The 23,668-nt window shown below is 45.7% G+C and overlaps 2 protein-coding genes and 1 pseudogene across 3 annotated transcripts in view; all 3 read right to left on the bottom strand.

Annotated features, from left to right (window-relative positions):
- Kdm5d (lysine demethylase 5D) overlaps window positions 1-1,005 on the bottom strand; it is a 96,122-nt gene extending 95,117 nt beyond the window's left edge. For both annotated transcript variants that reach the window (XM_063280592.1, XM_063280593.1), the window contains exon 1: window positions 867-1,005. The gene's annotated coding sequence lies outside the window, so the exon portion shown is untranslated. The remainder of the gene's footprint in view (window positions 1-866) is intronic.
- A 13,560-nt stretch (window positions 1,006-14,565) lies between these two features.
- On the bottom strand, window positions 14,566-15,011 carry Limd2-ps4 (LIM domain containing 2, pseudogene 4; annotated as a pseudogene).
- A 5,466-nt stretch (window positions 15,012-20,477) lies between these two features.
- Sry3b2 (sex-determining region Y protein 3B2) lies at window positions 20,478-20,990 on the bottom strand. The gene has a single exon (NM_001409369.2). It carries the CDS (start codon window positions 20,988-20,990, stop codon window positions 20,478-20,480), a length of 513 nt encoding a protein of 170 aa, NP_001396298.1.
- Between the last annotated feature and the right edge of the window lie 2,678 nt (window positions 20,991-23,668).

Below are 23,668 nucleotides of genomic sequence, written 5' to 3'. Positions count from 1 at the left end.
AGAATTATTCCTTTTAATATAATCTAATTGGCTTGAACTGGCTCATTTCACCAGCAGAGAAATAAAGTATCAGTAATCTCTATTCATGTCTCTGATAAATGATTAGATAAAAAAATGTTCTAAGATATGTAGAGGTTTGAAGATAAGTTCTGAGTCTGAGGGTCTCAAAAACTATTAAAGGTGTGTGTGTGTGTGTGTGTTTGTGTGTGTGTGTGTGTGTGTGTGTGTAATATTTCAGATTTCTTGACCCTCCTATGCTGTTATTGCCCTGGGATCTTGAAGATGCAAGATTTGCTGGAGTAAGACTGCCCACTACTGGGCTGGGGATTTAGCTCAGTGGAAGAGCGCTTACCTAGGAAGCACAAGGCCCTGGGTTCGGTCCCCAGCTCCGGAAAAAAAAAAAAAAAAAAAAAAAAAAAAGAACAAAGACTGCCCACTACTCAGTCACAAGCTCAGAATTCTGAGTTTTCTTTAGTTGTCTCCTGACTTACAAATGGTTTTCATTAGGCTAAAACATTTCTGTCCAACCTTTGTACCTAGCTCTCTGGACAAAACACCAAACCAAACCAAACATATCTTTTAATCTAAAGCTATCATTTTTGCTAAGACTCAAAGGCATGAGTCTGCTCTTGCTGTCATACAGACACATATTAACTGCTTTTTTTAAATATGAATTTTAATATGGTATGCTTATATATCTCCATCTGTGAGCTAAATTTCATATAAACTTCAGGGAGTCAAAGAAATCTCAAGACCTTGATCTACCCGCCACATGTCATATGACTCTAGATAAGTACATCCAAACTTTCTGCACATGTCTGTCCCTCAAAATGAGATTCCCCCTCTTTCTCCAGGAGATTCCTTACCTTCTCCAATTACTAGGAAATTATACCTTGTGCCCCTGGGAGTCTATGATATCTCAGCAGATTCTCAAGTGGCTGGCAAACTCCATCCAGGGATCACCAGAGGACTGCAAACTGCTGAGCTCTGTCTGCACTTGCTGAAAGTAAAACAGATCAGCTGTTGTGATTGTTTCCTATCTCTTCGACTGGATCAGCTAATCAGCTAATCTTCAAATAAATGCTTACTTGTGAAGAACCCTAGGGCCTTTGGCCAGCCTTACACCCACTGTCTCCGGGGCAAGACTAGGCCAAGTTCTATTCTCCACCCACAGGAACATTTTTGAGTAGAAAATTCTCAGACTGTACTGACTGATTCTTGATGGCTTTAAAGGTTAATATTCTTAGCCGATAAGCAGTAACCTTGCTGAGCTATTTAAAGGGAGAAACCACAACCTGAGGGGGCAGGGATGGTGTCATTGGAAAGTGTGTAGAATAACAGTGAAAAATCACAAGGAAAAACTCTCTGTCTCCCAAGATTGTTTCGTAGGAGGAGCCATCTCCTGCTTCTCAGATTGTTTAACTTCATGGTCTGCTCGTTCCTAGGAGAAGTTGCTTCCTGCTTCTCAAGATTGTTCTCTAAGATTTATGGTCAGCTAGTTTCTGGGAGAAAGCTGTTGAGCTGGCCAATGTAATTACCCATTTTATAGCCCTAGGAGAGGCTTCTTGGAACATACAATTCTGGGGCCTGAAACATATCCCTCCTGCAAGTTCCCATAAAAGGCATAAGAACTGCTTGTAATAGCCATTCGGAGTCACTTTCTAGTCACTCACCTTGAGGGACTAATTGAAGGTTGACCCTGAAGTGATGAAAAATAAACCTCTTGCTTTTCCATTGATCTGCATCTCGGTGTCTCACTCGGGGTTATCTCGAAGTAAGTACCACTGAAAGAGGGTTGTGGGGTGGGAGGGTCGTCCTGAATTTGGGTAGACACCCCTGCCCCCATCCCTGGAGACCTATCAGAGTGCAAAAGGACAAACTCAGCAACAGGCACCTACTGCTGTTTGTCTCTGGTCTTTTGCTTTCACTTTTGACTCCTGAGCATGGTGTTGGCTGGAAAGCCTCTACCCTGGTGTGGGTCAATTGCAGAGGGCAGATGTGGCTTAACTCTGTGACCCTGGGGATTCTGGAGGACACTTCAGGCCCCTGGAGGGAGTCAGGAGGACTCTGCACTATTGAAACTTGCTAAACTCCATACTGGTAGGATCCAAGGGAGTCGCCAGGTTACCTGGTTTCTACACTCACAGCAGGGCCAAAGTGTTTGTGTGTTGTCTTTCTCTGTGTTTGTTGGTGTTAGTTATCTCATTTTGTGTTCTTGGACTTGAACTCACAATATTTTTGGACATGGGACAGACTGAATCTACCCCATTAAACATCCTAGTTAACCACTGGAGGGAAGGTAGGGAAAGAGGAGAAAACTTGTCAGTAGCAAAAGACCCCCGGAGTGATGACACCCTCACTCAAGTCTTGGGATAACTCGACCCCATAAGAACTCACACAAGACCATCCTTGTTGTAATCACATGAGGTTTATGGATAGCAACCAGTGCACTGGGGTCAAGACTTGTATCCCACGCAGGGGCAGTGGGGTTCGACCCCTAGAGGCTGGGAGAAGAGCTATTTAAAGGGAGAAACCACAACCCGAGGGGGCAGGGATGGTGTCATTGGAAAGTGTGTAGAATAACAGTGAAAAATCACAAGGAAAAACTCTCTGTCTCCCAAGATTGTTTCGTAGGAGGAGCCATCTCCTGCTTCTCAGATTGTTTAACTTCATGGTCTGCTCGTTCCTAGGAGAAGTTGCTTCCTGCTTCTCAAGATTGTTCTCTAAGATTTATGGTCAGCTAGTTTCTGGGAGAAAGCTGTTGAGCTGGCCAATGTAATTACCCATTTTATAGCCCTAGGAGAGGCTTCTTGGAACATACAATTCTGGGGCCTGAAACATATCCCTCCTGCAAGTTAAGCAGCCAGGCACTAATACTTACTACTGAATGCAGGACATAGGAGCGGTAAACCATCCAGTGGCTGACATCCGCCCTACTGTGCCTAACCCCTACACCCTGCTGAGCTTTTAGCCACCATCCAGAATTTGGTACCTAGTCTCAGACTTGAAAGAAGCTTTCTTCTGCCTGCCTTTGGCACCCCGAAGTCAAGAATACTTAGCCTCTGAGTGGAAAGACCCAGAGGATGGGACCACCAGTCAGCTGACATGGGACTAGATTCTTTACCACTTGGGCTCAATCCAGCTACCTTACTGCCCGATCCCACCTCAAGCCACCACATCACAAATGTCAAGGAAAACTGCAGAATCCCATGGGTGGAGAAAAGAACTCTCCCACTGACCCCTGCTTGGAGACGAGGCTACCTGGTTTAAGGGCAGGAAGCAGGCGACATTTGATTTTAATGTACTGAAGAGAGAGGTGTTTTGGTTTGTTCTTCTTTGATTGGTTGTGGTTTATTTTTTCCATTTATTTAAAATAGATCTCTTTCTCACTTCATATATCCTGATTATGGTATCTCCTCCTTCTACACTTCCCAATACCTGCATCCATCAATTCTGCCCCTTTTTGATCCCCTTCCTTTCTATCTCTTATTGTAAAAAACAGGCTTTTAATGTTTAATAATAAATTATAACAAAATAAAACATACTAAAAAAAAACAATAACAGAAAGAAAAGAAACAAAAAGTAGGTACAAGAATCAGAGACCCACTCACAAATACCATACAAACACTAAACTGAAACCCATAATATACACACAGAGGACCTGGTGGAGACCTATGGAGGTCCTGTGCATCCAGCCTCAGTCTCTGTGAGTTCATATGAGCTTTGCTCAGTTAATTTAGAGAGACTTGTCTTTTCTTTCTGTCCTCCATTCCCTTTGGCTCTTACAATCTTTCCAGTTACTCTTTCATGAGGTTCCCTGAGTCCTGACAGGAGGATTTGATGAAGAAATCCCACTTAGGGCTGAGTGTACCAAAGCTTCTCCCTCCCCACGCCCTCTTTCTACCCCCCCCCATTCTGTATTTTTTTCCCATCCGCTGCAGGAGGAAGCTTTGATGACTGAACAAAGCTGTATGAGTACAGCGAAATGCCCTTAACAGTAATTTGTTGGGATCTTTTAATTTTATTTTTCTATAGATTGGTAGTATTTGCTTTTAGGTCACTGGGCTCTTTAGTCTCAACTTCTTGGCCACCCAAGCAGTGTCAGATATAGGTCTGATGGAGGGAGCCGTAAGTCAAGTCAAATATTTACTAGTTAGCCCTCAAATATGTGACATAGATACCATAGCATGTCTTGGAGGTAGGATAGCATTATACATCAAAAGATTTGTGGTTGGTACCTTCTGCTGGCCTTCAGGAACAAATAAGCACACATGAGTGAGTGAGCACAGTCTCAGCTACATGAGGCTCACAATACCGCTCTTCCCAGCACATAATTGAACCACAGATGTGGAAATAGATGTAAACACTATTCATTAATGCTGAAACATCAAAATCTTAAGTTTGCTTAATCATCGTAGGAGGCGGAGTCCGATGTCAGAAGACAGAATGAGCCAAGTGAAATAGTTCAGAGAATCATGGGACCCATCCGTAATCAACCAAATTTTTCAGTGAAATATGAAGAGCAACGGTCCAGCAAAAGGGTAAGGAAGGAATCTCATGCACTTGAATCTAAAACACTGACCTTTCTACATCAGCTGCAAGAGCATTACAAGAGGCCAGGGTTAAAAATAGCTGTAAGTTCCCCATATGTGTGTATGTACATGTACCTGTCCTTCAGTCCTTTTGTAAGCATCCATGATTCCAAGAAGAATGATATCCAGATTCAAGTAGCATGTAAATGCAAGGAGTGTTTTATTCTGTAGAAGTTCTGCATGCTGGGGTCTCCCATTATCAAGATAGATACCCGAGTGAGCTTGCAGGTTTGATTTAAAGCACATTGGGGAATTCCCAGGTAGGTGACCTTATCCTGCTCTACCTCTTAGGGAATGTTATTGGAGCATGGAGCCTGGAATCTGTTGTTGAGTAATTCAGGGGTAGGTGGCCTGACCTTGTTATATCTCTCTTTTTTTTTTTTTTTGGTTCTTTTTTTTTTTTTTCGGGGCTGGCGACCGAACCCAGGGCCTTGGGATTCCTAGGCAAGCGCTCTACCACTGAGCTAAATCCCCAAACCCTTGTTCTATCTCTTAAGGACATTCAGAACTATTACCTGGGTGTGAAGGCTGGATACTGCTGCTGAGCCATTGTCCTTACTTTAGGCCAAGTGGTGGGGCAGTTTCTGACTAGTTGCATGAAGCCTCAGTTTTTAGTCCTAATCTCTTGAACTGCCAATTTGAGACCTGTCATGGAGTCAGCCTGTCTCATCATTTCACCCTCAGTTTGGGCCATCTCCAATCCTTGAGAGATTTTAATAAAACTGTTCTGAAACAAACCAAACTAAAGCACTGATTATGCAGAGACAGTAAGTCAAAGCTAACATCAGTAGAATCTGGCATGGATTCTTTGACCACCCCTGAGCAGCCAACATAGAAACATCATTCGTCATCTAAGGCTGCACAGAGTCCTCCCTACTAGAGGAACAGCAAGTCTAGGCCTCTTCTGTTCTCTCAGACCACTTCTGTCAGGGATGCATTATTTCATCTCCTATTTTCCTGTATCTATCTCTATCTGTAGGGCCTTGAAATTTTTATCTAGGAGTATTAGGGCTGAGGCACCTACAATAGCAGCTCCAGCCAGCCCTATAGGCCAAGGAGAGAACCTAGAAACACAACAGAAGTGACCTGATTGTGTGGAGGTGCTAGCTGGCTGGAGACATCCTCCCCAGAGTAGTAAGTCATTCTGGGTACATGGTGTACTAGAACATAAAAATCCTCAGTCATATTTATAGCCAGGCCATAAATGTATGTAGTAAGCCCTGAAGTACGCGTTACAGTGCAGTGGCAGAGGTGGGAATCAGTTGGGGATATCTTCTTTCCAATGCAGAGTCCCTGTCTGGTAACCAACGGTTCTTTGTTAAGTCCAGGGAGAGAGGAGTTAAGAACCAGCAATCTGATCTGCCTTCTTGCCAGCCACTGTGAACTTGATGACAAGGTTTGTAGCATCTCCATTGGGGGAATCCAGATAGTAATGGGGCTAGTGGCTGGTGCAGCAAAATGTAGGCAGCAAACAAGCAGGATCACTGGAGTACTGGAGTCACAGTTTCAGTATCAACAGGGTATGGAGTGACCTTCCATTGTTCCTGTTGCCTGGAAGTCTCCTGTGCTGGGACCTTGACTGCTGGATCGTCTCTCCTCGTAGGGTTAACACGAGAGTGATGTATCCACATTCTGATCCTGTCCACCTTATCAGCCCTATGTGTGGTCAGGAACAAGGTGTAAGGCCCTTTCCAGCAAGGTTCCAGAGTCTTGTGGTTATATCTGTTAATCCAGATTTGTCACATGGTTCAAAGTAATGGGGGCTACGGAGAGGGACAAACTCATAAACCTGGCTGATGGAAGGCCAGAGTTGCGTGTAGATCCTATGGAGGGCTCCCAAGGATTTTTAAAACGTTTGCTGGTCATATTCAGCTAAGATACCGACTGGAGGTAGGGCAGCATGGGAGGGGGCCTCCCATATAGGATCTCAAAAAGCAGAGAAACCTAAAATATAGGCAGTGTTCCTAGCTGTAAATAAGGCATAAAGTAGGAGAGATTCCCAGTCGCTGCCAGTTTCAGGTGTAGATTTGGTAAAGGCCGCCTTCAGGGTCCAATTCATCCCTTCTACTTGCCCTAAACCATGGGGAAGGTATGCATAATATAATTTTCTATTGGTTCCCCAGAATCTCTACCTATGGTAGAGGTGGAGTTACCTAAGAGAGGAATGCTGGTTCATTGTCAGACCGAAGCAGGGTAGGCAAACCATATCTGGGTATGATGTCCTCCAGAAGCTTTTTTTCCCACTATTTTGGCAGTCTCCCTCTCTGTGGGGTAGGCTTCAACCCATCCTGAAAAGGTATCCATAACAATTAGCAAATACTTGTGTCCATAAGTTCCTGGTTTTATTTCTGTAGTCTATTTCCCAATTAGCCCCTGGCTGTTGACCCCTGATTCTGGTTCCTGTAGTCTGAGGAGTTCACAGCCTGGCAGATGGCTCAGTCTGAGATTACCTGATCAACCACTTGTCGTAAGTCAAATATTTTGTACCTTGCCCCTCACAAAAATTACTTCAGTTTGCAGTGACCAACAGTGAAGTTTAATGGATCTGATGGATGACTGGCTTAGCAAACTTCTTAGGTAGGATGGTGCAGCCTTCAGAGGTCAGCAACTGTCAGTCTCTTCTGAAAACTCCTTGGCATTTCACCTGATGTCGTTTGTCTTCAGTAGTATACTCAGGGATGGTTAGGAGTGCACTGGGCAGCAAAGCTATCAGGAGTTGGCAGCTTGAGTAGCCTCCCTTTTGGCTTTATCAGCTAGCCTGTTCCCTCAGACAATTTCTGATGTCCCTGTCTGATTGATGCCCAGGGCAATGAACTATAGCCATTTTGAGAGTGTTTTGAATAAAGCAAGTATTCCTTCCTTATTTTTGATGGTTTTTCCTTGGGCAGTTATTAGTCCTATCTGCTGTCAGTGTAAATGTTGGCTATGGCTCTTTTTGCCAGTTTTAAGGCCTGGGTAAGAGCCTTTTGCTCAGCTTTCTGAGCTGAAGTTCCCAGCAGCAAATCAGTGGTCCAAATAACAGGTCCAAGTCCACTACCACCACCCCTGCGTCCCTGACTCCATTCTGGATGAAGCTGCTCCTATCCCTGTGGTACATACGTTCCCCATCAGCCTGACACTCTGGATGTGCCCCAGAACTATACAGAGAGCAAACATGCTGCACATCTGTGGCTGGGTCAGAGAGGAGGATGGCTGGGTTTAGGGCAGAAGATGGGTTATATCTTATGTGAGGGGACTCAAAAGTAGAGCCTGAAAGTGCACCAACTGGGGTTCGACAGCCACTGGCTGGGTGGATTCTTGAGGGTCCCCTCAGTAGCATGGGGGAGGGGAGATAGTGATAACAAGTCCCTGACCCATGGTTAGGTTGCCAGCATCTTTGACTAGAAGGACAGTGGCAGCTGTGGTCCAGAAGCAGGCTGGCCATTTTTGGCCCACCGGGTCCAGCTTCTTAGATAAATCAGACTCAGGTCTTTTCTATGATCCCAAAGTTTGGGTGAGCACCCCCTTTGCTGTCCCCTCTCTCTGATCCACATACAGGTGAAATGGTTTGTGACTCTCTAGGAGGGCCAATGCTGCCATCTCCAGTAAGGCTCTTCTTAGAGTCTTAAGAGCTACATTCCTCTTAAGGGTCCATCTACTTTGTTTTCTTGGTCCTGGACGACCTCATAAGGCTTTGGCTAGCTCAAGACCTTTGCACCCAAAGTCTACAAAACCTGTGAGATCCCAGAAATTCCTGTACTTGCTTTAGGGTTGTTGCAACTGGGATGCTGAGGATGGTTTGCTTCCAGGTGTCCAACAGCATGTTGGCTGGCCCCCGTTGACTATGCATCCCAGATAGGGGACCTCAAGATGACAAAGCTGGGCCTGCCTTCTTAGCAGACACTGGGCAGCCAAGTTGTCTCAGTTCCTGTAGGAGTCTCATGCGGCCTCCTGGCATGTCTCCAAGCCGGGAGCCCTGCAATACACACAGGACCACAGTTATTTGGGGGTGGGCCCACAGCTGCTGACCCAAGTACTCAGGCAGTGCCTCCTCCAAGGTGATAGGTTCAGAGACCAGATCTTTTAAATCCAGACTCCATTTTAGAGAACCTGCCCTAAGTTTGAACTCAGGTTCAAACAGGCATTAGTTTCCAAGTTACGCCCCAGCCCCCACCCCCCAACAAAACCTGGGCCTCTCTCCAGTCTCTAGGCTCACCCCAGTAAGATCTGCACTCCAGGTTACACCCCCAACAAGACCAGTGGCTCCAGGTTATTACCCCAACAGATCTGCAGCCCCAGGTTACAAGCCCCCAACTCCCTTCCCCATCTCCTCACCCCCACTGCCTAATGAGCACCAATGCAGAGAGAAATAGAAATTGAGTCTACAATTTGATCTCCAGCACCAGCCAGTTAAACTAAAGGCCTTAGTATCTTTCCAATTTAGATGCTTGCACACTTATCTGCTCCCCCCACCCCTTTGCTGCTTGCTGTAAAGCTTAATCCTGGATAGATGCTCAGGGCCCCTTATTCCAACAAAAGAAGTCCTGCCTGCCTGAGGTTAACTGAGGGGCTGAGCTAGCTTAACTAGAATAAACCCTCATGTGAGACTGCATTGGATCAGCTCCTGTCCGGTTTAATATTTAGTGGCACTAACAGCCTGCAGTCCTGAATCCTTGATGCAGGTGTGTCCATGTCAGTTGTCCCTTGAAGCCTCTCTCCCAGTCTTGCCATTCAAAGACAAATAGAGGCTGGCTTTAGGCCACAAAGCTATTCAGTGTCTGAAGCTTTCAAAAGGATGTCAGGGGCAGTTTGGTTAACAAAAGCCATGTTCACAGCTGACTGTTACTCTCTGGCTTCTGGGTCAAAAGCAGTATAGGTCCTATAGGTTTAAAAAACTCTAGATATTCCCTGGGGTCCTCATTCTTTCCCTGCATCACCTGGCTAACCTTACATAAATTTGTGGGCTATCCGGTGGCCTCTCAGAGCCCCCACCCCGCCCATCAGAATCTGGCACCTGTTCTTTAACAGCATTGCTAAATTCTCAGTCAGGTCCAGTCCAAGGAAAGGCTGCACCTATATCAGCCTGAACTAGAGTAGGCAGCCCATTTGCTCCCAGAACCATTTTCTGGGTGGCTCCCAAGAACCCTCTCTCTCTTTCCTCTGTTGTGTAGTGCAGCTAGAGCTGACACCTGGGTTGACTGACACTCATCCCAGGTAAGTCAACATGACTGAATCTAGAAGACCTGTGAGAGCTCATGTTCTATCTAAAAATGGGAGGGGGGTTTCTGCCAGTTCCTGCAAATGGCACATGTGTCATGAACACATATTCCCCTGAACATCTGGGGGGAGATACTACCTGGGTTCCATAGCCTGGAGAGGTAAGGCCTTAGTAGACTGCCCTCTGGAGAGTATGGGCCTGAATGTGAGGTGGACTCCAAGTGGGGTCGGGGAGGTCAGGGGCTGCTCTTCCCTCTGCCTGTGCTGGCTGAGGAAGGGTAGTGGCAGAGAGGGCATGATGAGGAACATAGGAAGGGGACAGAAATCCTTGGGAGCAGAAAGAGGAAGCAAGGCAAAGGGGCCGAGGCTGATTCTCCTTTAGAAGAAGAAGGGTGGGGAGCAGAGAGGCCCATAACAAAAAAAGACCTCATCCAAACAGGGACTTCTCAACCAGGTATTGCCACGTGGAGATGTATGACAGTTGGTCTGGGTGGCCTCAAAGTCTCATAAACTAAACCTTCACCCTGTAAATGATGGAGAGATGGAAAGTCCCCTCCTCAGTCTATAGGTGGGTCATTCATTCCTGCAGTTATGCCTAGCTTGTAGGGACAAACTGCTAGCATTGGTCTAAGCTCCACCCCCCCCAGTTACCTGGCAACAGCCAGGTATGCATGACACTATAAAAGGGGCTGATGGCCCCCTCCTCATTCTGTTGCTCTCTTGCTCTTACTCTCTTCCCCCTTTGTCCGTCTCTCCACATTCCCCTCTCCCCTACTCTTCCAAGTACTCATAGACAGCCTCTACTTCTCTATTTCTCTACTCTTATTCCCCCACCCCCAGTCTCTCTAGGCTTCTGCCACCCTCCCTGCCTGGTTGCTGACTTTGCAGCCTCTAGTTCTAATGGTGGGCTGGGAGAGCAGAAGCAGGTCTGGCCTAGCCCCTTGAGTCCTGCTGGAGACTGGCTGAGGAGACCTTCTCTTTCCCTGTGTGCAGCCATCTTCCCTCCCAAGTGTTCCAGTGCTCGCTAGCTCTCTGTCTCTCTCTCCCTATCTCTCTCTCTCTCTTTCTCCTTCTGTCTTGCTCTCTTTCTCTTTCCGTGTCTCCATCTGTCTGTCTATGTCTCTGTCTTTCTCTGTTCTCTCTGTCTCTATCTCTCTTGCTTTCTCTGTCTCTCTATTTCTCTGTCTCTCTGTCTCTCTCCTTCTGTCTCGCTCTCTTTCCCTCTGTGTCTCCATCTGTCTGTCTATGTCTCTGTCTGACTCTATTCTCTCTGTCTCTCTTTCTCTGTCTCTCTGTCTCTCTTTCTCCTTCTGTCTCTCCTTCTCTCTCTGTGTGTGTCTCTCTGTCTCTCTATTTCTCTGTCTCTGTATTTCTCTCTCTGTCTCTCTGTTTCTATTCTCTCTGCCTCTGTCTCTCTCTGCCTCTGTCTCTCATGGTCTCTCTCTGTCTCTTGTTTTCTCTATTTCTCTTTCTCTGTCTCTCTCTTTCTCTCTGTCTTTCTCTGTGTCTCTCTGTCTCTCTCTTTCTCCTTCTGTCTCTCTCTTTCTCTCTGTGTGTCTCCATCTGTCTGTCTCTCTATGTCTCTGTCTCTATTCTCTCTGTTTCTGGCTCTCTCTTGCTTTCTCTGTCTCCCTGTCTTTCTCTTTCTCTGTTACTCTGTCTCTCTCTGTATCTCTCTCTTTCTCTCTCTCTGTCTCCCTCTGTCTCTCTCTCTGTCTTTCTTTGTCTCTCTATTTCTCTGTCTCTCTGTCTGTCTCTATTCTCTCTCTCCGTGTCTCTCTCGGTCTCTGTCTCTCATGGACTTTCTCTGTCTCTTGCTTTCTCTATTTCTCTTTCTCTCTCTCTTTCTCTCTGTCTCTATTTCTCTATCTCTATTTCTCTCTCTGTCTCTCCGTTTGTCTGTCTCTCTGTCTGTCTCTGTCTGTCTCTCTGCCTCTGTCTCTCTGTCTCTCTCTGTCTTTCTCTTTCTCCTCAGTCTCTCTGACTCTCTGTCTATCTATCTCTGTCACTCTGCCTCTGTCTTTCTGTCTTTCTCTGTTTCTCCTCTGTCTATCTCTCTGTCTCTCTTTCTCTCTCTGTCTGCCTCTCTGTCCCTCTGTCTCTCCTCTCTGACTCTCTCTATCTCTCTATCTCTCTATTTCTCTCTCTGTCTCTCTGTCTGTATCTGTCTGTCTCTCTGTCTCTGTGTCTGTCTGTCTCTCTGACTATGTCTCTCTCTGTCTCTGTCTCTCATGGTCTCTGTCTCCCTGTCTTTCTCTTTCTCTGTCTTTCTGTCTCTCTCTGTATCTCTCTCTTTCTCTCTCTGTCTCCCTCTGTCTCTCCCTCTCTGTCTTTCTTTGACTCTCTATTTCTCTGTCTCTCTGTCTGTCTCTATTCTCTCTCTGTCTGTGTCTCTCTCGTTCTCTGTCTCTCACGGATTCTCTCTGTCTCTATGTTGCTTTCTCTATTTCTCTTTCTCGCTCTCTCTTTCTCTGTCTCTATCTCTCTATCTCTCTATTTCTCTCTGTCTCTCTGTTTGTCTGTCTCTCTGTCTGTCTCTGTCTGTCTCTCTGTGTCTGTCTCTCTGTCTCTCTCTGTCTTTCTCTTTCTCCTCAGTCTCTCTGACTCTCTGTCTGTCTCTCTCTGTCACTCTGCCTCTGTCTTTCTGTCTTTCTCTGTTTCTCCGCTGTCTATCTCTCTGTCTCTCTTTCTCTCTCTGTCTGCCTCTCTGTCCTTCTGTCTCTCCTCTCTGACTCTCTCTATCTCTCTATCTTTGTCTCTGTCTCCCTCTGACTCTCTCTCTGTCTCTCTCTCTCTCTCTCTCTGTGTCTCTCTCTCTCTGACTCTCAGTCTCTCTGTCTCTCTCCATGACTCTCTCTTTCTGTCTCCCTCTCTGTCTCTCTCTCCCTCTCTCTGTCTCTGTCTGTGTGTCCTGCGTGTGTATGTGTGTTTGGGACTCTGCTCCTGCTCTCTGCCCACAGCAGGCTCAAAAGAAAAAAAATCCAGCTTTCGCCCTGTCCCCTTTCATAATCTGTTTGTCACCCACCGCAATAATAGCATACTCATTGCTGGGATGGGAAACAGGCTACTTTGAGTCCTCCTTGTCCCCCACCCCAACCAGGGCTGGGCCTGAAACAGTGGTCAGGGGCTTGCAGATGCCAGGTGGAAACTCTGCCCACATGCCAGGTGGAACTAGGAGCGTGCACCGCAGAACCAAAGAACCAACCTCTCGGCTGCCCTCTACCTCAACTATGTGCATGCGTGTATGCATGCATGCGTGTGCCCACTCCTGTCCCTACCTAGCTCCACAGACTAGCCATTACCAAGACTGGCCTGTGTTCAGTTCCATCACTCTCTCCCTCACAGCACAACTTTCTTATTCCTTTTCTCTACCTACAAAACCTGTCAAAGTTCCGTATTATGACTTTCATTCTTATCCTGTCTGATAGGATTTTTGCTACTGCCTTTAAATTATGGTATGCTCTATTCAGATATTACTAGGCAATATAGCCCCCGATCTTGTTAGAAATCTGCTAATTATTAATATATTTAAGTTTATGAGACAGAATCTTCTGAAATCTCTAACAGTTTGCCCCAAAAGGTTTCAGAAGATATGAACACAGCTTCAAGAGTCTGCTTGGATTGTGATATGATAGCCACTGAGAAACACAGTGTACAAAACTGGATACCCTTAGAGTCAAATGATTTATCTAAATTAAGGTAAGTCAAAAATCTCATGTCACACCTATCCATTACACAGAGAAAAAGCTCTGTGTCTTCTGGGCTCCAAAGCCAGACTGAGTCTGCCCAAGTTGCCATGGAGACCTTAGGGAACTGTTGGGTAGTACACTCTGTCATGTTTTAAATAACATATGACTGCTAGATTATAAGCTATTCCCAGATTTCTGACTACATTGACAGCTAAGGTAGCTGTAGCTTAACAACTAGGACACAGACTCTAAACTCAGTTTCTAGCGACTAGTTCAGCCGTAAGCCTTCACAGATGGAATTGGTTGTTTCCTTATCTAAACCTGGATCCCGTTGATTAAATGTTTCATATCCCCCCCCCCCTTTTTTGTTTTCAGTTTAAACATTTTTTTTTTTTTGGTTCTTTTTTTCGGAGCTGGGGACCGAACCCAGGGCCTTGCGCTTCCTAGGTAAGCGCTCTACCACTGAGCTAAATCCCCAGCCCCCAGTTTAAACATTTTTAAACCAGGGTTGATCACAACAGTCAACAGCACAACAGAGGGGGAGCATAGCTATTGCCAACCCGGTCAGCTGAGGCTCTAGGAAGAGCTTTAGCTTTGTGATACAAGGGACCCCTAGACCCCCAAGGCTGCAGGCTGTCTTCCCTCTCCCCCTGGCCTCCCCCCACCAGCGAGGTGGCATCTATGAGGCCCAGCAGATGGCACTCTCCCTCTTCCAGTCTCTGTGGCTCACAACCAGGCTAAGGGGCAGAGGTAGCTGGGGAGACAAGGGGGTACACGAGGCCCAGGTGGCAGTGAGGGAGCTTGGAACCCTGAGGAGGGCATGCTGACACCTTGCTGGAGAAAAGGCACCTAAATAGGGAAGCTGGACTTGTGGGCCTCCCAGGGAGACACGGGTTAAAGGGAGCAGTATGGTGAAAACTCCAATTCTGGTTCCCACTGCCAACATCCTACAAGGAAAGGCAAGGAATCCTGGAGCAGAGCCTTATGCCTGAAACCTGTCTGAGGGAGCCTCATCCTTTCCCACCCTGCTCCCCCAAGCCCAAGTCCTTCCCATTGCCCAGCTGTAGGCCATGTGCTGGGAGAGAATGGATGTTAAAGGGGTCTCAGGCTGTCTTGGTGCCTCAGCCCACCTCCTCGTGGGCCCAGAGCTCCACGTGGTGTTTTGGACCAAACCCCTCATCTTAGTTGCCTTTGCTCTTAAACAGCTGCTGAAAGTGAGGTTTGCAGTAAAATGCACGTGCATTGCAGCATAACTGCCCAGGCTGAATTTGGTGCGGCAGTGTTCGCAACAGAAACTGGAGTTGTGGAAAATGAGCTTGTCTGCCACCAGCCGCTCCATAGGGTACACAGTCTTCTGGCAGGCTGCACAGGTCTCCTTCACCTGAGTCTGCAAGCTAAAGGACTTAGATAGCTGCACCGTGCTGTTGCCACTGCTGCCTTTGGCTTCATGAGACAAGGTGGCCTGGGCGGCTCCAGCAGCCTGGAACATGGCTCTTCAGAGGTGCTTGGCGGCCCTGGAGGAGATGCCAAGCCAAGAAGGCTCGGGCTGGCCTGCGCCGCAGGGCGGGGGTAGGTTGCTGGGGGACCGCTTCCGGTGCAAGAGGCTCGGGCTCTAGCTGCCATAGCTGCCAGTAGTCCCTGAGCAGCAGCCCCGTATTTCCTCTTCTTGTTAAACTTTTCACTACATGGATCTAACTGTATAATCGCAAATTCTTATTCCTTCTGTTCCACAAACAGATTATCTTAAAGAATGTTCATGTCGTTAACTCTTTTTTTTTTTAAGGATTATTTTATTTATATATGCGATTACACTGTCTCTGTCTTCAGACACACCAGAAGAGGGCATTAGATCTCATTTCAGATGGTTGTGTGCCACCATGTGGTTGCTGGGATTTGAACTCAGGATCTTGGGAAGAACAGTCAGTTCTCTTAACCTCTGGGCCACCTCTCCAGCCCCATGTTGTTAAATTAACTTTTGTTGTTATCTCTTTTGTAAACTTGTAAACTACAGGAAACCCACTCAGATCTATCCCTTATGGACCAAATAGACTCCACCCAGATAATCTGGGTAATCTGTCTATCTGTCTAATGTTCCCACTTACTACCTATTCCAAAGGGTGGGATTCCTCTGGGTTTCAAATGTACATCTAAGAAAAATTTACTTTTCTCCCAAATACACTTAATCTTATTCTCTGCCTATAATATATATATATATATGTGTGTGTGTGTGTGTGTGTGTGTGTGTGTGTGTGTGTGTGTGTGTTCCAGCATCTTGCCAAGTCCAGACACTTAGTACATCTAGGACAGCTCCAGAGAAGCAACCTCCAGATGCTGAACTGTCCCCTCACAGACACAGACGCTTCGATTGGACCTGTTCCTTCTCACCTATCCACAGACGGTTCAACAGACCCTGGACAACAAGGAAACAGCCAACTCTAAGACTGGACAAACATCCCCATGCCCACTTTTCTAGGTTCCCTAGAGACATATGGCTGTAAAGCAAACAGGAAGTAGAGATCACAACAATGACAACCCTATTCCTGCTTCACCATCATCTCTTTTGAATTTTTCTTTTTTTATTAAACCCAAACAGGGGAATGTTAGCATTCTGTCTAAGCTCCACCCCATAGGTTACCTGGCAACAAGAGTCAGGTATGCCTGACTATATAAAAGGGGATGCTTCCCCTCCTCACTCTCTTGTTCTCTTCCTCCCTCTTGCTTTCTTACCAACTCTTTCCCTTGTCCCTTCTCCCCCCATTCCCTCCCCTCCACCTCCACATGCTCACAGCTGGCCTCTCTGCCTCTCTACTTCTCTACTCCTCTACTCCTTCTCCCTCCACCTCTCCCCCTCCCTCTCCCTCCCCCTCCCCCTCTCTCTCTCCCTCCCTCCCTCTCCCTCACTCCCTTTGTCCCTCCCTCTCCTCCTCCTCCTCCCCCTCTGTCTCCCTCTCCCTCCCACTCACCCTCTCTCTCCCACTCTCCCTCTCTCCTGTGCCTCTACTACCCTCTTAACTCCTCTCCCCATGCCCTGGATAAACTTTATACTATACTGTATTATCCTGGGTTGGTTCCTCAGGGGAAGGGATGTCTCAGCATGGGCCTGCAGAGGCACCCCTTTCCCCTATACCTCACCACACCTCCATAGAACATATCCCCACTCTTTATCTTTTCATAAACACATCATAAACAACCAGACCCAAGTCTTCTGTGACTCTGTGAGGTCCTAAAATGGTTCAGGATCAGCCCCAGTGGAATGCTTTGTGCCTGCCCCGTCCTAGGAATTAAAGAAAAATTTGTAGGAGAGGACAAAAAGCACAAACAGAATACACACACAGAGTGACATAGAAGGACATTCCCAGAAAAACAAAAACTGAACCAAATGCTGTCTCAGATGGTCTGGGCTGCCGCCACCTGTCCACCCACAAATTGCCACTGGCCACCTCAGGCTCCCTGACCCTGCTCCCCTCACATGCAGTCTGAGCCAGTTCCCTACTTGGCCTCCCACCACCAATACCCTAAGCTGGCTTGGCTATGCCCCTTATGGTTTTCTTTCTCAGCCTTGCTGTATTTGGAAATCAAAGTTTGCCATCAATAACATTTCAGAAATCCTTTATTACTGGCATTTGAACTACTTGTAAAGATGAGTAATTGACAAGAATGACAATCAGAATTTGTGGTTCTGGCTCAGTAGTGTTTAGACTTCATTTGGGTGAGTTTTCCCTTACCTTTGTAACAAGTAACTGTTGATGTCTGAAAGCCAGGTGCTAACTAAGCTTGGTTCCTAGAAGAACAGTCTCTCAGGAAATTCTTTTTCTAATGGTGTGTGTGTGTGTGTGTGTGTGTGTGTGTGTGTGTGTGTGTGGTTTGTAATGTTGATTGTCTTTGTTTTGAATTTCAATTATCAGAGAACAAAGGATCTCACAGTCCCTGGTCAGTAGGAAGTTAATATCCAGGGACCAAAAACTGCTTATTTCAGAGATAAAAGAAACTTCTTTAGTTAAACAAAATTAGCTAACAGCAGTTTAATTTTACAGTTTGTGTCATTAAGTGCTTTGAAACCTTGGACATAAAGCCAAAATAATACTTCTTGTCACAATTCCAGAGTTTCAATATACTTTGTGGAAAAACATAACAAAACAAAAAGAACAAGGATACTTAGTATTTACTTATTTATAGTTTTGGTGTTTATTTACTTATAGTTTTCCCTGTCTAGTTTAGATTTTCAGTGAAATCTCATGCAATTTGCTTGCAACTCCCCTTTTGCTATACAACTTACTTTAAAAGTTGGAGGACCGAACAAAGTGTTTCAGGACTGTAAACCCCACGTTCACCATCGTTGTACAAGTTTCTCCCAGATATCGGTGCAGTGATCAGTGCCTTCGTTTGGACTCCTTGGTATGCCATGAAAAAGTAACAGGCAGAGGGATGGGGGTGGCATCTAACAAAAGAATGAATCTCATGAGTTCTCCAAGAATAGCCACCAATCCCAGTACTGACCTCTAAGCTGATAGTGGGGTGAACATTTTGGAGAAAAGGACTCTAAATCTTAGGCAGAGCACTGCTTACGAAATTCAAGCTGCAACTAACTACAAAGCTTTCTTGCACAAGGATACTCCTGTGCACAAAGATGAAGGAGAGTGAGGAGGAAGAGGAGGAAGGAGGAGGAGGTAGTGGAAAAGGAAGAGAGAGAAAAGGAGGAAGATAAGAAGCAAATAGGTCCAGGTGAGAAAGAGGAAGCCTGTGGACTGCCATAGGATCCATGAGGTCCTTGGCCTGTATCTACGGCTCTTTGCTTATAATCCACACAATGGAGAAACAAAAGACAAAAGACACGGGGAACACATGCAGAAACTCTCCAGCGAAAGATTAATAAGCACCCATTGAGTAGATATATTTGCATTCATTTATATTAGAAGTCTACCCAAAGACATAAACCCTTATTGAGTGTTGGCATTGAAATGTGCTGAAGCATGCCCTGACTTAGAGGTCCAGTAGTGTCAACTAACTAATCCACTGAATTCTGGAGAACAGTCTTTTAACTGATTTACAGAAACAATACATGTAAGTTAGTTAGTGTGAACACTAAATGGTTTGAAAATCAATTAAAGCTCAAAGGTTTTACGGTCCTGTAGAACAGTAGTTTGTTTCAAAGAGTTCAATACATCAGGTAATACACTGTATTGTATTTACTTAGTGTGTAAGATATCACAATTGAAGCTCCATGGGCTGCTCTTTCCTTCCGACCTATGCCTTAGGGTTACATAGTCGATTCAAGAGCTTACGGGGAACAGTTTGTATGAGAGAAACACTGTGGGAGAATAATGTGATGAAACTGGAAGAGGCTAACTGAAGCTCTGGGTATGAAACTTGGTATAGACAAACCTATGCCTGGTTCCTTGAGCTTTCTTAAAGAAGCTATGGCAGGGGTTGCTGTATTCTGTTTTAAGCTTGCTTGTAAGAGTTTGTAACTTTGAACCATTCTTTAGCTTAAAAATCTGGCGGGTGAGCTAATGGGTAAATGGCCACTTATACTTCCCCTTCCCTTCACCTTTTGTAGTAGTCCATTTTGCATCACTTTGTATATGGGGAGTGTTACCTGCAGGCTAAGTGTCCACTTAGCTTGCCTATGTAACTTGGTGCTTTGTACATTTTGTTTCTGATTCTTACCCGGTCCTGGAAAACATAGCTTTGTCTGTACTGCTTTTATACAAAAATTTTGTGAATAAAACTGTTTATTCTTTAAAGATAGGTAAAAGAGAAGCAGAATGTGACTTCCTGTGCATGAACTTGTATAAATGCTTATTTTATCAAACGATGTTACAGAGAGAAGAGTTTACAGAACAACTGGGTTTATCATAGTGTGAAGGAGAAGTGAAAAAGACAAACCCATGCACACTGGCACGCACGTGCACACGCAAGCACACACAGTGACAGAAGTCATATATGATGTAGTTTTGTGTGCTGGAGAGAGAGACCCTGATAAACAGATAGATGTGTCTGATCTACAAAGGAGTACTTTGCATGCTAAAGGGGCACAGCCAGTGTTTTTACAGCATTATGTATGTTTTTCAGAGATGAGTACTGACCACTTACAGATAGACAATGGTTTCCATGGTGATGCTGAAAGGACAGGACAGCCAGCCCAGACCTGAGGGCACTGTGTTTTTGCCTGCTCAGAAATGAACTACTGTATCCTAGTCATTAGAATACTCAACCTAAGTGATAATTTACATATGTTCCCCTTGGTGGCTAAAGAACTTTAATATGCATCCAGGCATCCAGTAAAGTCCCTTGACCTTTGCATTGGAATGCCTGCAAGATCCTACTGTCTGGAGTTTAAGAAAAGAATAGAACAATGGGCTGGGAAGAATTAACAGCTGCCTCTGTTCCTGTAACACCTTCTTATCTGTGGGAAAGGGATTGAAATAGTCCTTTATTCCTATCAAACAGGAATGAAAAGAATTTCCTTGCCCAGCTGGATATTTGTAGTGTGTACCCTTCTGATGTTTCCTTTAAAACTCCACCTTCCCCTCTCCCACCTCCCACTTTAGCATGTCAAGCTGTATTGGCTCTAAAGCTGTTTGCTGCCTTTGAGCTGGCAGTACAGATAAATTCATTATGAGTCTAAACCTAGTTTCTTCCATCGATTAAATGCCATAAGAATGCGAGTAGTACGCTGTTAAACAAAAAGTATGTAGTAAGCCCTTCTAAGCATTCTCCTTTCTTACACACTACACATCCTTACACACATTTTGGTCTCCTCCCCCACACCCCCACCAGAAAAAAAAAGGGGAGCAGGACCTTTATTACAACCAGAGGGAACTCAGTATCCAAACCAAGTAGGAATCTCAAGCTGTAAATTACAGCAAGGGGAGTGTTGGGATAGGTAGGAGCAGAGCCAGTATCATGAGATTACCTATCACAGGGCTTTGCTGAGGTGCTCCTGCTATGGTGTAGGGTCACCAGTGATATCAGCGGACAGTAAGTAGGTTAGCTGCTGCTAGTGGAACTGGTGCTGCTGCTGCTGCTGCTGCTGCTGCAGGTGCACGTGCTGCTGCTGCTGGTGCTGCTGTTTCTGCTGTAGTGGGTATCCAGTGGGGATGTCCACAGGCTGTAAATAAATGCTTTTCTGGTTCTTGGAGGACTGGTGTGCAGCTCTAGCCCAGTCCTGTCCGTATATGATAGTGTGTAGGTTGTTGTCCCATTGCAACAGGTTGTACAGTTTTGTTGAGGCAACTTCACGCTGCAAAGTATAACTCCTCTGTGGCACTTTAACCCTTCGATGAGTCTGATATTTATAGTTTGGATATTTCTCTCTGTGTAGGGTCTTCAGTCTCTGCGCCTCCTGGAAAAAGGGCCTTTTTTCGGCTTCTGTAAGGCTTTTCCACTGATATCCCAGCTGCTTGCTGATCTCTGAATTCTGCATGCTGGGATTCTGTTGAGCCAACTTGCGCCTCTCTCCACGGGACCACACCATAAATGCATTCATGGGGCGCTTGACATGGCCCTCCATGCTATCTAGACAACTGTCACTGCTCCCAAAGCTCTCCCTTCTCCAGAGATTAATATGTCCTCAGGCTGTAGGGCTGAACACTGAAAGTGAAGATCTGAAATGCTGAATGTAGTGGAAGAATTAGAATTGCAACCAGGAAGTCAGAGATGAGATGAGAGAGACAGAGATAGAGACAGAAACAGAGAGACAGAGACAGACAGAGACAGAAGTCAAGATATAAAGTGTAAGGGGTAAAAGCTAGTATCCAAATTGTGTTTGTAACAAAGATTTTAGTATTTAAAGTGTGTCAGAAAATATTCATCCCTCCTCCCTCAGGACCTTCCACGTCCAGCCCAACTAATCTACTTTGAAGCCACCACACAAACCTACATATTGTCAACCAAAACCCCTGTGGATTGTAAATGTAGAGACTGCACTTTTACACTCCTTAAAAACATACAACTTTCTCTTTGGTCATTTCTTCTCAACAAGCATTAAGATACAACAATGAGCATACTAAGCCGTTCTTTTTGCCCTGTAGCATACATGATATTTATGATGGACTAACTGAGAAATAAACAAGCATGTACAAGTGGTAGAGAGGGTCAAAGATAAGTAGGAAAACAATCAATTGTATCCTAGTCCAGTAAGCGAGGTAGCATGAAGAAAAAGAATCAGTCTGTCCAGGGCAATAGCCCACTATAAAGATCTACACCATGGGACAAAGAAAAACCAAAAACAAAAACAGTAGTAATGCTGAGTTTTAGAATTGAAAGCTACAAAACCTAAAACTCAACAAATATCTCAAGGAAGTTTTCTTTCTCTCTTTGTCATATACATGCATCATAAAGCTCGTTTGTACAAATTTCCTATGTAGTAATACTAAAAATATTGTTATTAGGATTATTTCAATACAACCAACAGTTGTTGCTGGCATGTTGCTAAAGTGCATTTGAGACTCAATTATTTGCAGATACACACTGACACACACACACTCCACATGCAGGTAATCACGCACAGACACTCAGACAAATACAACAGAAACACACTACTGTATTCTCTACTCTGAAAAAATGTGTCCTGAGCCTTGGTGGGCTGCAGAGGGACCCCCATCCAGAAGCTAGAGACATTTGCCTCAGGTCACTGCAGAAGACATCTGTCTGGATATCCAGAAGTACTTCTCTCTCCGACAGAGAAGGCTGGAGGGAGAACACATGCAATCATGGCTGAGCAGCCTGGTATATGAGAGTTCACAGAGCTGCTGACCTATCTGGATTTGACCACATTGTCCAGAAGATAAGCAGTGTGTACAAGGGATGGTAGGGGGACTCTTAGCACAGGCAGAGACATTTCACAGAGTGCCAGACAAACCATCTCTTAGTTCAGTGGACGGTAGATGGCCTACCAGAGGAGCAATGTCGGTAAGTAGAGTAATGTGGGGAGCAGAAGATGCAGACCTCCAGGTCAGGGAAAAGCCATTTGCTAGAGGTCCCTCCTGTGAGGCAATAGGACAGGTATTTCTCAACATCCACAGCCAAGCCTATGTCTCTCCCAGTTTGCTTCAAGGACCTACCACATATGTCTGCTTTGCCCAAGAAGGACCTACCACATATGTGTGCTTGGCCCAAGAATGACCTACCACATATGTGTGCTTGGCCCAAGAATGACCTACCACATATGTCTGCTTGGCCCAAGAAGGACCTACCACATATGTCTGCTTGGCCCAAGATGGACCTACCACATATGTCTGCTTGGCCCAAGAAGGACCTACCACATTTGTCTGCTTGGCCCAAGAAGGCACAGAAAGGTTTGTCAGCTCTTGGGCAGGAAGGGTGTTCGGGAAATGCTGAGGCAAAGTCCTTTCAGGCAGAGAGTCTGAATGCCAGCTCAATTCAAGTAAGAGTAAAGGAAACACTGTGAGTAATGCCCAGCCAGCCTTCCTCAATTGTGTGCTGGCATTTCATATTCTGTGTATATTCATGCCGGATAGGTCTTGGCCAGACCTTGAAGAAGTAGACCTTGAAGTAGGAAGGGGCCACATCTTCTTGAGAATCAGCAAGGGAAGATCTGGAGAAGCCCCCATGATCCTCAGACTCATCAATCCCTGCTCTGCAGCTGCTGTGTCAATATAAGTCAAGGTGGAGGGGCACCAGACACCCAGGTGAGGCCTAGCAGTTTTCCTGTGTTGTGGACACAATAACAGGAAAAGCTGATACTTGTGGAGAAAGTCAGTTTGAGGGCACTGATGGGATGGAAGTTGGGGAGTTCCATAACCGTGCTGACAATGAAGCTGCACCTTTCCTAACACTGCGGGGATGGGCTTTCTGGGTTACTCTCAGAAACCCAGACTTTACTCTTGAATCCTGTGTCTGAGTCAGTGTGTCTAGTGAGGTCACATCCCAACATTGAGAACTGCACTGGAGGGTGGCACAGGGAATTCTGTCAAGGCCAACATTCTGTGATTTCCCACATGAGGCAGGAGCAATTAGTGTGTCCTCCAGGACTCTGAAGCAGGAGTTAAAGTGCCCCAAATGCCTTGTCTGGTAGCCTGTTATTGCCTGGTTGCTCTTGATGGAGGCATTGATGATCTGTGTGCTGTCTTCCTAAGAGAGTGCACGTAACCTATTAGGAGGAGGAACTACCTTTCTCTCTGACTTCCTCACTCAGCTCCAGAAAGGACCCCCGTCCATTCTGCCAAG

This window comes from Rattus norvegicus, chromosome Y (genome assembly GCF_036323735.1).
Source record: "Rattus norvegicus strain BN/NHsdMcwi chromosome Y, GRCr8, whole genome shotgun sequence".
NCBI lineage: Eukaryota > Metazoa > Chordata > Mammalia > Rodentia > Muridae > Rattus > Rattus norvegicus.
The sequence above is the reverse complement of the archived record's forward strand: the minus strand, read 5'-3'. Positions and strand labels throughout refer to the sequence as shown.

Bases quoted from the DNA above. Each gene is read 5' to 3' on its own strand.
- Sry3b2 (NM_001409369.2), bottom strand. From the start codon at position 20,990: ATGGAGGGCCATGTCAAGCGCCCCATGAATGCATTTATGGTGTGGTCC.